Here is a 14,704-nt window from a genome sequence, read left to right as displayed (position 1 = left end):
CTACATTACATAATTGCAATCCTTACTTATTTTTGGATCTTGCCTGAAATTATGAGCTCAGTTTAAATGCTTAAATAATGAGCAGTTTAATATGTAAGTATAGCTTTTTGAAAGGAGAGTAAAACTATCTTGGCAGCATCTAAACTGCTGAGGTAATGATGGAGTGCTTTGGAGTAGAAGGGGTAAGGATGTTAGTGGTGGATGGCAGAGAGCAGGGATGAGGAGAAATGAACGACAATTAAAACCTTCAGAAAATACTAGGAGGCAGGGATGGAAAAAGGGAAATACTAAAATGATGGCAGTCTTACAATCCTGAAGAGAAAAACCTAGAATATCATAGTTAATCACTTATTAAAATAGCCCTGGTCTAGAAAAGCCCTTCATTGTTGCTGTGAGTTAAACTGCGTGGTTTGTCTTTCCTTCCGGTTTCTGTTGGCAGTTCCCTATTTAGTCAATGTCTTTTAATGCTGAAAAAAAATAAACATTTTATACCAAATGTTTATTATCAGATAACCAGCAAGAGTATTTTTAACAACAAATTCAAGTAGGAATTGGAACCAGCTCCTTAAATGGAATGTTTGTTGGGAGAACAGAGGTAAAGGTCATGAGTCATTTCTGCAGCGGTGAAGGAATTCAGTTATGTCATCTACAGAACATGAGGCAACGCAACTACTATTAGATTATGTCGCTAAATATGATTTGTAAGAAAAGAATGACTTCCCTTCCCTCTTTTCCTGGCATTTTGTTTGCCCGGTATTCCCCGAGTGCAGGGCCAGATGCCCATTCATCTTGTCAGCTTAGATGGGCTGTTTGACCATGTAGAATATCACTCAAGGTAGTTCCTATCCTTGCCCAATGTACCCTATCCACACAAAATTAGCGAAATGATTCCACTAATAGTAGGATCTCAGACGAGTGAACATACTTTTAAATGACCACCTGATCATATTGTAACTGTGGTATGTAGGAACTACATACCACAGTTACAATGTGATCAGGTGGTCATTTAAATGAGATATTCACCTCCTCCTCTTGCAGAAGGAGGTGAATCTCTTAGTATCCTCTAACCTGGAGGGTTGAGAAGGCTTGATCACTGGGAGTGTTTGGAAAGGAAGCAGATAAATATTTGAATGTCAAAGAGCTGTGGATTTGGCATAGCTGAGGTCTGGGCCAGGTCAAAATGATTATATTGAATGGCGGGACAGGGTTGAAGGATCGAGTGGCCTACTTCTTCTTGTGTTTTTGTGTTTAACTTGCAAACACCAGCTTCCTAATTACAATTACAACACCACAGAAGGAGGCCTTGTGGCCCATTGAGAAAGCTGCCATGCTGGTATCTAAATTTGGTGGTTGAAACCTTAGGATGCCAGTCCAGCAACTGGTCTTCATCTCCAAACTGATAAACATAGGTCCAAAAAGAAACTGTGAGAAGTCATGTAACAATAAGAACGGGCCCAGCACAAGGCCTCTAGTTTGAACCAACTGGTTCATTGGGACAAGACAGGGCAAACTGCTTCTCTGGTTCCAGGTGTAAAATGGTGTTCCCATAAAGGGAGATTCTTGCAAATGATTTGCTGTTTCCCAGACTGAGGCAGAAAGGCAGCAATTCAGTTACTGGATTCACAAAATGATGGCACCATCCAGCTGGTGATCACAAGAACACAACCTCTTCAAGGGCCTTTAGAGACTGACCAGTTCAATTAAGCAGTTAAACACTCAAGCTGTTATCACTATATGGCATCTTTTCCAGTGGTCTGGGACAATTAATATGCATTTGGCAAACTGCAGAGAATATTCTGTCCTTGACGGGATTAAAGGAGATTTTTCAGTAATTGGAATTCACAGAGGAAAGTTACTTTGTATAATTGCCAAAGTCTGGAACTGCTGCCATATATTAAATTCTGTGAAAAACATTGTTAATCCAATTGGAAACGTCCTACAATGGTGGAATAAAATTATAATTTAATCTTAGTACATTTTTAGAAAAATATTGTTCGATCAGGAAAGCCTTCTTACTCCGACGAAATTTAATGTCCGGTTAATCCAATTCAAAAAGTATTTCCATTAAACTTCATGAACCCCAAGGCTGGTTACAGTCAGAGAAATTACTGTGCCTTGACAGCATACAGCTGTGACATTAACTTCAAGATCCATTAATGAATGATGTTTCATATGCTTTATGCAGTAGTTCAGGATCTTTGACACTTGATCCCACTGCTTCACATTCTGAGCTAGAATTTGCAAAAGGCTTTGAAGAGAAAACAAACAGCAGATCCTCAAAATGTTAGAGGAAAAATAAAATTAACATGTTGATAGTAGACAGCATATGTATTAGAATCCCTATTGGTGGGTTAACATTTTGACTGGAGGCAAGCTATATTTTTCGCATTTCTCATTTTCATCTTGCAGTTGCGGTGTGAAGATTTAATGTTGGACATAACTCATCCAACCAAATGCTGGTACAGGAAACCATGGAGAGGCTCAAGCTGAGGCTAAAGGTCTGGTGCCAAGAGGAGGGTTTTCATTTTGTGGCAATGGCACAGCTCCACGGGAAATGGAAACAGTTCTATAAGGATGTATCGCATCTGAAAAGTGAAGGATTTAATTTGTTGAGAGGGCAAATTACTGGCCTGCTGTGACATCCTGGAACTCCCTTTGTGTACTTTAATCCGCAGCCCAATGGGCAGAGTCAGTAAGCTGATCAGTCTGAACAATCAGTGAACCACAGAAATGCTGGCCTACTGTGTACTACATTAGAAAGTGAGGACATGTTTAAAGAAAATGAGAGTTAGGAACAACAAATGTATTAGAGTAAGAGAATCATACAGCAGGAAACAGGCCGTTCAGCACAATTTGTTCATGCCAACCTAGATATCCCATCTATGTTGGGATTCCACCTGTCCACATTTGGCCCAAACCTTTCCTATCCATGTACCTGTCCAAATGTCTTTTAAATATTGTTGTAGTATCTGCCTCAACTACCTCCTTGGCAGCTCATTCTATATACCCACCACCCTCTTTGAAAATGTTGCCCCTCAGGTTCCAATAAAATCTTTACTCTCTCACCTTAAACCAATGTCCCCTGGTTCTTGATCCTCTACTCTGGGTAAAAGACTCTGGGCATTCACCACTTCTCTTACACCACTATAAGATCACCCCTCAGCCCCCTGCGCACCAATGAATAAAGTCCTAGCCTGCCCAAACTCTCCCTTGATTCCTAGCAACATTTGTTGAAAGTACTGGGGCAAAATTGGGCAAAGAATGGGCAATGGACTGACAGCAAATCTCAAGTTCAGATGTTGATAGTGTGAAGATGATAAGAGTTTTTCTATTAATGCGATCAAGTATCAGTCCTAACTGGGAGATACAATCAGGAGAAACAATATGTAGGAGGGGGGGGGGGGGGGTGAATGGAAATAATGGTTACTCAGGAAGATTTTAATTTCGTTGTTTCAGGTAAATGGAAAAAGGTTTTGGAACTCTTAAACTATGTGCATGATGCCTACAAATGTTGTATTTGCAAATAAAGAAGTAAAGTTCTTTCCAGTATTAGATAATAAAATGTTAGGTAGATTAGTTAATTGTAGTTGAATACTTCAAGGGAAATATGTTGACGTTTTATCTCTTTTTCTGATAAATTGCCTGTATTGTGGTATAAACCACTCACCTCCATGTGTGTCTATTGATATCCTGCTTAGCCACAACATACACATGCAGATATAGTGCAGAAACCGGCCCTTCGGCCCACCGAGTCCTCACCGACCAGCGATCACCCCGTACACTAGCACAAGGCTACACACTCGGGACAATTTACAATGTTACCATAGCAATTGACCTGCAATCCTGTATGTCTTTGGAGTATGGGAAGAAACTGGAGCACCTGGAGAAAACCCATATGGTCACAGGGAGAATGGTTAACTCTGTACAGACAGCACTGGTAACAGGATCGAACCCAGGTCTCTGGCGCTGTCAGGGCCGTTTTTACAGCATTATGGGCCCCCGGGCAAAGCAGTGTACTGGGGCCCCTACCGTTACTCTCCCCCATCCCCCTTTCCCTACCAGCCCCCCCCTGTCGTGCTGGCAAAAAGCACTTACCGAAAAGCACTTAGCGATGGACTTAGGGTGCTACATTGTTGCGAGAAGCACTTAGGGACCGAAAATGTTGCGAAAAAAGCACTTATTGAACCTACATTTTTAAAGTAGTATTTATTTATTGCAGGTCACTTAACATACACAGATCAGCATGGGGCCCCTATGCTCGTGGGGCCCCGGGTAAGTGCCCATCAGGCCCATGCATTAAGACGGCCCTGGGCGCTGTAAGGCAGCAACTCTACTGCTGTGCACCATGGTAGCATCTGCGGGGCATTCTGTAAATAGTGTGAACTGCAAGTTAAAGCTTAAATAAAGATTGAAGTAATGAGTTTGGTTTGATGTAATACAGTTCAGTCTTTAACAATATTTGTGATGATTTGAGTAATTAGGCAATTGCCTTTCTGTTTACTTCACCACTCCAATCTCTAGCTCCACAACACACAAAGGACTCTGCCTCTTGTTCATCCCCACTTCCTTCATTTCTGAATTCTAGCTGTAACTTTAACTGGAAGGCCCCAAATTCTTTGTTCCTCACTGCACCTTTCTGAATTTTTATCTCACTTTTTGACCCTACTAAAAATATCTTTGACCAAGATTCTGGTCATGAGTCTAATTGACTCTTTTGCTCCGTATGAAACTCCACATCATGTTAAACTCTATTAAAGTCACGGTGCAAGTTCTCCTGCTTATAACATTGGAGCAACCCAACACTTCTAATGGGTTAAAGGAGGCAATAACACCTTGACTTTGGCAATGTTATGTCAGAGCACTGCTGATCATACAGGAAATGCATGCGTCAGCATCACACAACCACGGTTTAACGGCCTTTGCTCACTAGATGCAGCTCCACTGAGCAGAGCCACAGACTATGGGATGCACATTGTAACGGGCAGCAAATGCAATTTCTAGTCCAAGAGGCTTATTTTTAAATGATTCCTCTGCAGTATTTTACCATTGTAGTGGGTCTGGACGCAACAGGGGCCTAATTCCCGGGCACCGCCACACCATAACTATTATACCTCCCACCCCAAGCTGCACTGTTCAGGCCTGGAAACTCCCCAAGGTAGCTGGCCGTTCACAGGCTTCAAATGACATGCGCAGCCACTCAAGTCAGGACCACAGGAACTGGAACCTGTGGCTGCATGAACACCCAGACAGAGACAGCACCCACAGGGCAGGTGCACACACTACTTGGATGTAACAGGTAAACCTCACATGCTGGCCAACGGTTGGGCATGGTTAATGGGAACACAAGCTGGCCTTCCCACCATCAAAGAGATCTATAGGAAGTGCTAACCACTTATCCACTATAGGAAGGCAGCCAGCATCATCAGGGACCCACAGAATCCTGCCGACACTCTCATTTCACTCCTGCCATTGGGAAGAAGTTATAAGAGCCTGAAAACTGTAACATCCAGGTTCAAGAACAGCTTTAAAGGGCGGCACAGTGGCGCAGCGGTAGAATTGCTGCCTTACAGCGCCAGAGACCACGGTTCGATACTGACTACGGGTGCTGTCTTTATGGAGTTTGCACGTTCTCCATGTGACCGCATGGGTTTTCTCTGGGTGCTCCAGTTTACTCCCACACTCCAAACACGTACAGGTTTGTATGTTAATTGGTTTCAGTAAAATTGTCCCTGGTGTGTGAGATAGTTTTAGTGTATGGGGTGATCGCTGGTCGGCGTGGCCATGGTGGGCTGAAGGGCCTGTTTCCATGCAGTATCTCTGGTCTAAAGCTTCTTTCCAATAACCATGGCTAATGAACACAACGAACTTCAACTAAAACTCCAGACTACAAACCACCGTGATTGCACTAGGGACTTGGAGGCATTGTTATTGTCTTTGCACTCTACTGTTTGTTATTATAAATTGAACATATTTTTGTTGGTTATTAAGGTGCTTACTGAGTACAGTACTACATTTACATTTCTGTTGTGCTGCTGCAGGTAAGAATTTCATTATTTCACTTCAGGACATATGACAATAAAACTTGACTCTTGACATCATGCCAAATGCTGATAATCTTTCTCACAGGGCAGAGGAATCAAGAACTAGAGGGTAGAGATTTAAGGTGAGAGGGAAAAGATTTAATAGGAACTGAGGGGCCACATTTTCATACAGAGGATAGAAGGCATATGAAACGAGCTCCCAGAGGAAGTAGTTGAGGCAGGTACAATAACAACATTTGAAAGACATTTGGATAGGTATATGGAAAAGAAAGGAAAGGGGGTTTGATAGAATTGGGCCAAACATGGGCGAATGGGATTAGTCTAGATGGGGCATATTGCTCAGCATGGATGAGCTGGACTGAAGACCTGTTTTGTGTGGCAAGCTCTATGGCTCTATGATTGAATCCACACACAGTTTCTACCTCAGAGACACACACTGGGTAAACTTGCATGGTCCCAGGTCAGGTGTACACTCTGGGTACATACACACATCCAAAGTCAGGTGGCCAATATGTATACAGTGTGATCCTAAGTCTGATACACACAGTGGTGCACACGTGGGCACACAGTTAGGTAGGCATACTATGTATACATTGTGATCCTAAGTTTGATGCACAGTGGCTGCACACAGACACAAAGTCAAGTGGGTATACCATGTATGTATGTATACACTGACCCAAGGCAGATGCCTACTGTGAGTGCGCACACAGACACAAAGACTCGCAAAAGCCTGAGGTTGATGGCCCATGTCGATGTACACGAACAACAGGGGTTGTCCATAAATGCCCAAGACTTTGGCTCAAACCCGGAATCCCGGGTATGTGACTGGATGAATTACCGGTGCCTTGTACCCGCCATGCCGTGAGGTAGCTCCAACAGCGGGTGGGGCGGCTGGGATGATGGTGAGTGAGTGAGCAGAGAGACCTTGCCCGTCTCAGCGCTGCCCCCGGGGGGCAAGCAGGAGGGTAGGAGCGGCCCTGAGAACCGCTGTGAACATTTGCACCGACGCGGACCCCGACCGCTTCTTCCCCCGGCTACCCTTGCCCCCTCTCTGACGGTAAACTGCGGCGCTCGCTGCCGTTGGTTGCCTCTGGCACCGGTCGCGGGTTTCTGATGTGAAGTGTCAGTTGTTAAGTTTGGTGGGAGCGGCGCTGGGGAGGGGGGCGGATCACAAGGCAGAACTTGGAGCAACGGGCCAGTGAGCGGCCACTTGGTCCGGGACAGCGCCAGATGTAACTTCAACCACAACTGGACTGCAATTGCAACCCCGGGATACATTTCAACCCCAGGCTGAAACTTCCCTGCTGGAGTTCCCTCTCCTCTATCTCGGGGGTGTCAGACCCTCTCCCCGCCCCCCAACCATGGCCGAGTTGATAGAGCTGCGGAACCTCAGGGACAGTAATCGGGCGGGCGACAAGTCTCTCTGCCGCTCTCCGGGTTTGGAGAGGACCAACGCCATGAGGATCAGCCCGAGGGTGCGGGCGGCGAGCGGCAAGGAGCGGGCCAAGAGCCCCAGTGAGGCGGGGAAGAAGCGCCTGTTGCTGGTGGAGCCGGACCCCAGGTTGACGGCGAGAGCTGGGGAAGGACACGACTTCAGCCCCTGCACTCAGACCCAGCCCAGCTGGTGCGACCTGTGTGGAGACTTCATCTGGGGGCTCTACAAGCAAAGTCTACAGTGCGCAAGTAAGTCAGGGAGGGGGAGGGTGCAGATGGACACAGCATGCTGGATGGAGTAACTCAGCGGGTCAGGCAGCATCTATGGGAAAGAAAGGGGGCCTTAGAAATACTTAGTTGTGCTGCAAACATCTCAGGCTGGCGCTGGTGACAGAGCGGGCCAGCACTGTGGCAGAACGACATCTCCTCGCTGCTCCACAGTGAAGGCAGCTGGGTATCAGGGCAAGGAATACCAGTGTGCAGGAAGCAACTGCAGATGCTGGTTTAAATCGAAGATAGACACACAAATGCTGGAGTAACTCCGCGGGACAGACAGGCAGCATCTCTGGAGAGAGGGAATGGGTGACTTCAGACTGATGTCAGGAGAAGGGAGCGTCACCCATTCCCTCTCTCCAGAGATGCTGCCTGTCTGTCTGTCCCGCTGAGTTACTCCAGCATTTTGTGCCCATCAATGAAAGCCAGTGTTGGCCTCGGCTGCCGCTGCTCGTTCAGCATCGCGGAAATCACAAACATAACGGCCTCTGGAAATAGGGACAGAAAACCCGAAGGCACACTTGAGGTTTTGAGCGAGCTCGGATATTGAAACAGTTGGCCGCGGCTGTGCTTAGTTGCAAATCGCTGAGCACTATATTCTTGGTCTGTTTAGAGTAAGTAGTTGGAAGCTTGATGGGCAATGTTCCCCGTGGGTCCACTCACAAGAGGAGGATGTCCACCAACGGCGAGACGAAACGCTTGCGCTTACATGGAGCCTGAGGGGGAACCTCATTGAAACGTGCAGAACAGTGGAAGGATTGGATAGAGTGGATGTGGAGAGGATGTTTCCACTGGTGGGAGCGTCGAGGAAAAGAGGTCATAGCCTCAGAATTAAAGGACCTTCTTTTAGGAAGGAGATGAGGAGAATTTTATTTAGTCAGAGGGTGGTAAATCTGTGGGAGATTCTATGATGAGCGTTTGACGGCACTGGGCCTGTCTGTACTCGCTGGAGTTTTGAAGAATGAGGGGGACCTCATTGAAACGTACCGAATAGTGAAAGGCCTGGATAGAACGGACATGGAGAGGATGTTTCCACTAGTGAGATAGTCTAAGACTAGAGATCATAGCCTTTGAATTAAAGGAGATGCGGAGGAATTTGTTTGGTCAGCGGGTGGTGAATCTATGGAATTCTTTGCCACAGGAGGCTTTGGAGGTCAAGGCAGTGGATATTTTAAAGGCAGAGATAGATTCTGGATGAGTACGGGTGTCGGAGGCTATGGGGAGAAGGCAGGAGAATGAGGTTAGGAGGGAGAGATAGATCAGCCATAATTGAATGGCGAAGTAGACTTGATGGGCCAAATAGCCTAATTCTACTCCTATCCCTTATGACCATCCTACATAGAAGATAAATGCTAATTGGGTTAGATGTAAAGGAGTGAGGGATGGTCCATCTGGGTCATGGACATTGGTTTCAATGCTGGGTGACTCAATGCTATACATGACTTCTGTAGCACTCTAGACATTAACATTTTTAAATAAAACATTGAACAGTGCAGCACGGGATGTTGTCAAGCTGGAAAGGGTACAGAGAAGATTTACAAGGATGTTGCCTGGGCTAGAGGGTCTGAGCTAGAGGGGATGTTGAGAGGCTGGGAGTGCAGGAGGATCTACTATAGACAATAAACAATAGGTGCAGGAGTAGGCCATTCGGCCCTTCGAGCCAGCACTAGCATTCACGGTGATCATGGCTGATCATCCACAATCAGTACCCTGTTCCTTCCTCCCCCCCCCCCCCCCCCCCCCCGTGTCCCTTGACTCCGCTGTCTTTAAAAGCTCTGTCTAACTCTCTCTTGAAAGCATCCAGAGAATCGGCCTCCACTGCCTTCTGAGGCAGAGAATTCCACAGATTCACAACACTCTGGGTGAAAAGGTTTTTCCTCATCTCCGTTCTAAATGGCCTACCCCTTATTCTTAAACTGTGGCCCCTGGTTCTGGACTCCCCCAACATCGGGAACATGTTTCCAGCCTCTAGCATGTCCAATTCCTTAACAATCATATGATTCAATAAAATCCCCTCTCATCCTTCTAAATTCCAGTGTATGCAAGCCCAGTCACTCCATTCTTTCAACATATGACAGTCCTGCAATATGACAATTTGAGGGGTGAGCTTATTGAGGTGCATAAAATCATGAGAGGAATAGATCGGGTAGATGCACAGAGTCTCTTGCCCAGAGTAGGTGAATCAAGGACCAGAGGACATAGGTTTGTGAAGGGGAAAAGATTAAATAGGAATTTGAGGGGTAACTTTTTCACACAAAGGGTGGTTGGTGTATGGAACAAGCTGCCAGAGGAGATAGTTGAGGCAGGGACTATCCCAACATTTAAGAAACAGTTAGACAGGCACATGGATAGGATAGGTTTGGAGGGATATGGACCAAATGCGGGCAGGTGTGACTAGTGTAGCTGAGACATGTTGGCCGGTGTGGGCAAGTTGGGCCAAAGGGCCTGTTTCCACACTGTATCACTCTAAGACTCTATAACTCTAATAGGCCCTTCGACCCACGATGTCTGTGCTGACTGTGATGCCAAATTGAACTAATTCCTTCGGCCTGCATTTGGTCAATATCCCCCCATTCCCTGCAAATCCATCCGCCTACCTAAAAGCCTTTAAATACTATCATATCTGCAACACGTTCCAGACACCTATCAATATCTGTGTAGAAAAAAAGCCCCAGAAACCTCCTTTAAATTCATCCCATTTCACAAAACAAAGCCCTCTAATATTTGACATTTCCACCCTATGAAAAGAAATCTGACTGTCAATCCATCTCAAAATGTTATGAAGTTCTATCAGGTCACCCCTCAGCCTCTGACACTCCATAGAAGTCAACCCCAAATTTGTCTAACCTCTCTTCATAACTAATTCCCTCTAATCCAGCCAACATCCTGGTGCACCTCTTCTATGCCCTCTCCAAAGCCTCGACATCCTTCCTGTGATGCAGTGATAACAACTGCACACATTACACGAAATGCAGCCTCATCAGAATTTTAAGCAATTGCAACTTGACTTGCTCTTGCTGTTATTTTCTTGTGCTCTGATCCATTACCGCTCTTAAAAAAAAATCCCTGGAGCCGTGAGGTGAAAAATGCCAGCAGTTCCCTTTCTCTCCTCAGCGGCCAGCCACAGACTTCTTCCTGGTGTGTGCTTATGAAGAGATCGCAGCAATGTACCGTGTATGCAAATGGATGTCAAAAACCTCTGTATTGAAACTTTCACTAAGTGACTATAATTACCATTCTCAGAAAAACCCCACACTGCTGACATCAGTGCCACTATTTGCGGCTGCTATTACAATAAATGACCAATTGCTCAATGGTTTCTTAATTATCACGTGTACCAATGTACAGTGAAATACTTTTTTTGCATATTGATCAGCAAGACTATCACATACAGTACATGAGCACAATCCCCAGGTTAGTGCAGCCCACTGATTCTATATGCTGGTGTCATTTTGGCGCCATTTTCCAGTTCCAGCTGCAGCTGGCCACTCAGGCCCGTTGCAGCCGTTGCCTCCATTCCAGTTGTCCTGCGATCCGTTGTCCCTCTCCTTGCACAGCTCCCTCCAGCCCTTCTTCAGCCCTTGACCAGAGATTAAAACTGTTAGGGCTGTTTGTTTCCACAAAGCCAGTGTCTTGTGGTTAAATGTGGAAGCCACAGCTGCTGCAGTATATTTTCCCCAAGGCCTCTATAGTCACTGCCCCCCTACTGCAGATTAATAATGGTGTCCGTTCACTTTGAATCCTGCTCCATTGCAAATACTCCTGTCCCTTTGGTGTCAGCGCTTTTTACTGAGGAGGAAATGCCTTAAAGTATTTGTCATTGTTGTTTCATTAGTCTCAGGTCCCTACTTCCAGCTTGTGTTAATTAAATTAAGGAACTTGTCGGCCCTGAGTCCTGGTTGAACCAACTTCTAAGTTTCTTATACTAATCTATCCAGATAGTGAGATCAGTGGAAGATTGGCCTTTACCTGGTTAAGCTGTGCATTATTAAACTGTTGCATTTACAAGTATTTAAGGTTGGCAGTATGATTATTGTCAGGCTTGGTAACTATTCCCAGCTAGCATTCACATAATTTCTATCTACTGGTCTACATGCCTTTAATCCATTATTGGAGTCGTGCCTTTAGCTGAGCAAGCTACGGCGCTGGAATTTCTTCTCCAAACCTGACTTTCAAACCTACCTCTTTGACCAACCTTATAATGCCTCCTCATAACTCAGAATCCATTTTTGCCTGAGTGTACCACACTGTAACAACGAGGAACATTTTACCTCCTTTAATGGCTTTGTAGATATAGGTTAATGTTGATTCTGAAACTAAAAAAGGTAAAATGTATTCTGTTGTACCATTGGATCGAAGGTCATAATTATCCTTTGCAAAAAATTGAAATGCTGGAAGAACTCAGCGGGTCAGGCAGCATCTGTGGAGAGAGAGAGGAACTGTCGATGGTCTGGGTCAAGACTTTGCACCAGGACCTGCCCGACCCACTGAGTTCCTCCAGCAGTTTGCTCCAGATTCCTCCATCTGCAATCTTTCAGGTCCCCATAACTTTCTTTTGAATTGGGCAGCTATTTTTATTGTTTTCCCTCTGGAGATTGGAGATTGGCTTAATTTGGATATCTCTACTATGACCATTTGTTGATTAAATTTCTGAGAATGCAACAAATGTCTTTTCCTGGAAAAAGGCAAAGGAAATTTTGCCTCTGGAACAGCTGACCAAGTACAAGCCCCTCCCACCGATTGGAGGTCATTGGTGTCTTGTGTGTGGGAATATTTTCAATGCCAAGGGGGTGGGGGCAGCAAGATAAGGGGTTGCTAATTTAAAACTGGAAGAACAGCACCTCATATTCCGCTTGGTTAGCCTACAACTCAGCAGCATGAACATTGAATTATCCAATTTTAACATCCATTAATCCCCCCAATCTCATTTCCCCCATTCCACCCCTGGTTTGCCGTCTTTCTCCCTATCACTCTGTTCCTTGCCCCTCCTCCTTCTGCCCATCTCTCCCATCCGTGCTCCCTAATCTTCCTTTTATCCCCCACTCTTTCTTCTCCCCATAATCCCCTTCCTCCCATATCCCTCCCTCCGGCTTTACATTTCACTCCTCCTCTTCTTTCATTATCTGATACCCTTTTGTCTCCTTTTCACCACCAGCCTTTTCCACTATCTCCGCATATCATCAGAGGCTTTATGCAGCCCGTTCATGGGGATCAGAGACCTAGCAACCACTTTCCTTTTCCTAGCAGGAGATCACCATCTGAACGGTTGTAAACCAGCTTTACCTCCTGCCTCTACCCTGTAATATTTATTGCTTTGGGTACACAGTGCTGGCTCTGAGTGGCATTGGGCTAAGTATTGCACTGGTTGGCCAGCTACTGAATGGCCATTGCCAGACTCAGTCACAATACTACAAACTCTGATAACAACCAGAGCCTGGCCATCTAACTCCAGCCCAATTGAACCATACTCCCCATATAGGCTTGGTGTTAGATAGGAAAAATAATGTTACCTGGTTGGAGTGGGATTGGGCCAAACTGCATCCTTTATTAGTAATTGGATGAAGGCAGGGTGCTTTGAGATTTCATAGCCGGGGCTGCCTGCTACAAATTGTCAGACAGTGCAGAAAGCAGAGGAAGTGGCTTCTGTTTCAAGGTGGAGTCTGGACTGCCTGACACTAGCAGCATAGGACCCAACTATAAGTGGAGAAACTACAGAGGAAATAACAAGTCCTCAGGCTTAGGCCAGGTTCAGATTGGTCATGAATTGGGTTTGGGCTGAGTTTAAGTGTAATACCCAAGTGGACCTTAATAGCAATATGTTGGGAGGTTTATCATGAGCACAAGGTATATATAGTACAGCCAGCTCTGTAATAACTCACTCAGAAAGTGTGAGATTGGAACAATTGTTGTGGATTGATGAGCTCCAACACGACCTGACTTTAAGTGAAATGAAAAGCTTGAGGCCCGGACACTTTTATTCCACAAAATCAGGTCAAGTGGGAGGGATGTAAAACAAGATTTAAAAATGGGAAAGGGGAGTGTGACAGCTTTGGACCTTTAGAGACAATCAATAACATAGAATCTAGGGTCTCTGTCTATTAATTACATGAGCAATGAGGATTCAGAAATCTCCTTTTGTGTAACTTAGGAAAACTGTCAGATAAATAACAATGAAATAGTAAGACCTGTAGGGAGAGGAAGGGACAGAGCTGTCATCCAGTTGGTCCAGTCAAAGGTGAAAGAAGAAGTAGAAACAAAGAACTGGAGATGCAGGTTTCTACCAAAGATAGGCACAAAGTGCTGGAGTAACTCAGCGGATCAGGCAGCATATCTGGAGAAAAATTGTGTTTCGGGCCAGGTCCCTTCCTCAGACTGTCATCAGAAAAAAGATTCATGTGAAGAAATTGTCATCTACATTAACTTTCTTTCACCACTGGTCTACTCAACTGGAACAGAATTAAAAGAGGAAGATTTTGAATTGGTTCTAGGAAGGATAGCAGAGTCCTTTGCAATGGTGAGACACATTAAAGGAATCAATATAACTACTGGGAGAGGGAGAGAATAATGGCTGTTGCATGTCCATTGGGGTTATGTTGGGATCCCCCAATTGTGTGCAGTAATGAAGTCATGGCTGACTTGAAGAGACATCCAATTTCAGCCCTGCTGCCATTAAGTTACAGACTTAATTGAACCTTTTTATGAGGTTTCATTGTACGCAGGGCCCACCACACTCAGAGAGGACAGGTGCAAAGTGAAGAAGGCACAAGCAGCACATGCCCATTGATTGTAACAACTTGCCCTGAAAAGTTATTGCAAGATGTATAGAAATGAATGTTGCTTGCTGCAAACAGTGTTTTCAAAGCAATAGAATGGGAGGAAAAGTCGCAGATGTTTAAGCTCCGTTATCCCCTCACTTCAAAGCAATTCAGGATATAATGCAGTAATAAGATATAATT

At 45.2% G+C, this 14,704-nt stretch overlaps 1 protein-coding gene across 2 annotated transcripts in view; it reads left to right on the top strand.

Annotated features, from left to right (window-relative positions):
• Nucleotides 1-7,252: 7,252 nt before the first annotated feature.
• Nucleotides 7,253-14,704, top strand: part of LOC144601894 (ras association domain-containing protein 1-like) — a 64,115-nt gene continuing 56,663 nt past the window's right edge. For both annotated transcript variants that reach the window (XM_078414422.1, XM_078414421.1), the window contains exon 1: nucleotides 7,253-7,724. In XM_078414422.1, coding sequence (XP_078270548.1) covers nucleotides 7,403-7,724 — 322 coding nt within the window. In that variant the 5' untranslated portion in view covers nucleotides 7,253-7,402. The remainder of the gene's footprint in view (nucleotides 7,725-14,704) is intronic.

Source organism: Rhinoraja longicauda, chromosome 17 (genome assembly GCF_053455715.1).
Source record: "Rhinoraja longicauda isolate Sanriku21f chromosome 17, sRhiLon1.1, whole genome shotgun sequence".
NCBI lineage: Eukaryota > Metazoa > Chordata > Chondrichthyes > Rajiformes > Arhynchobatidae > Rhinoraja > Rhinoraja longicauda.
This window is presented reverse-complemented; position numbering and strand designations above follow the sequence as displayed.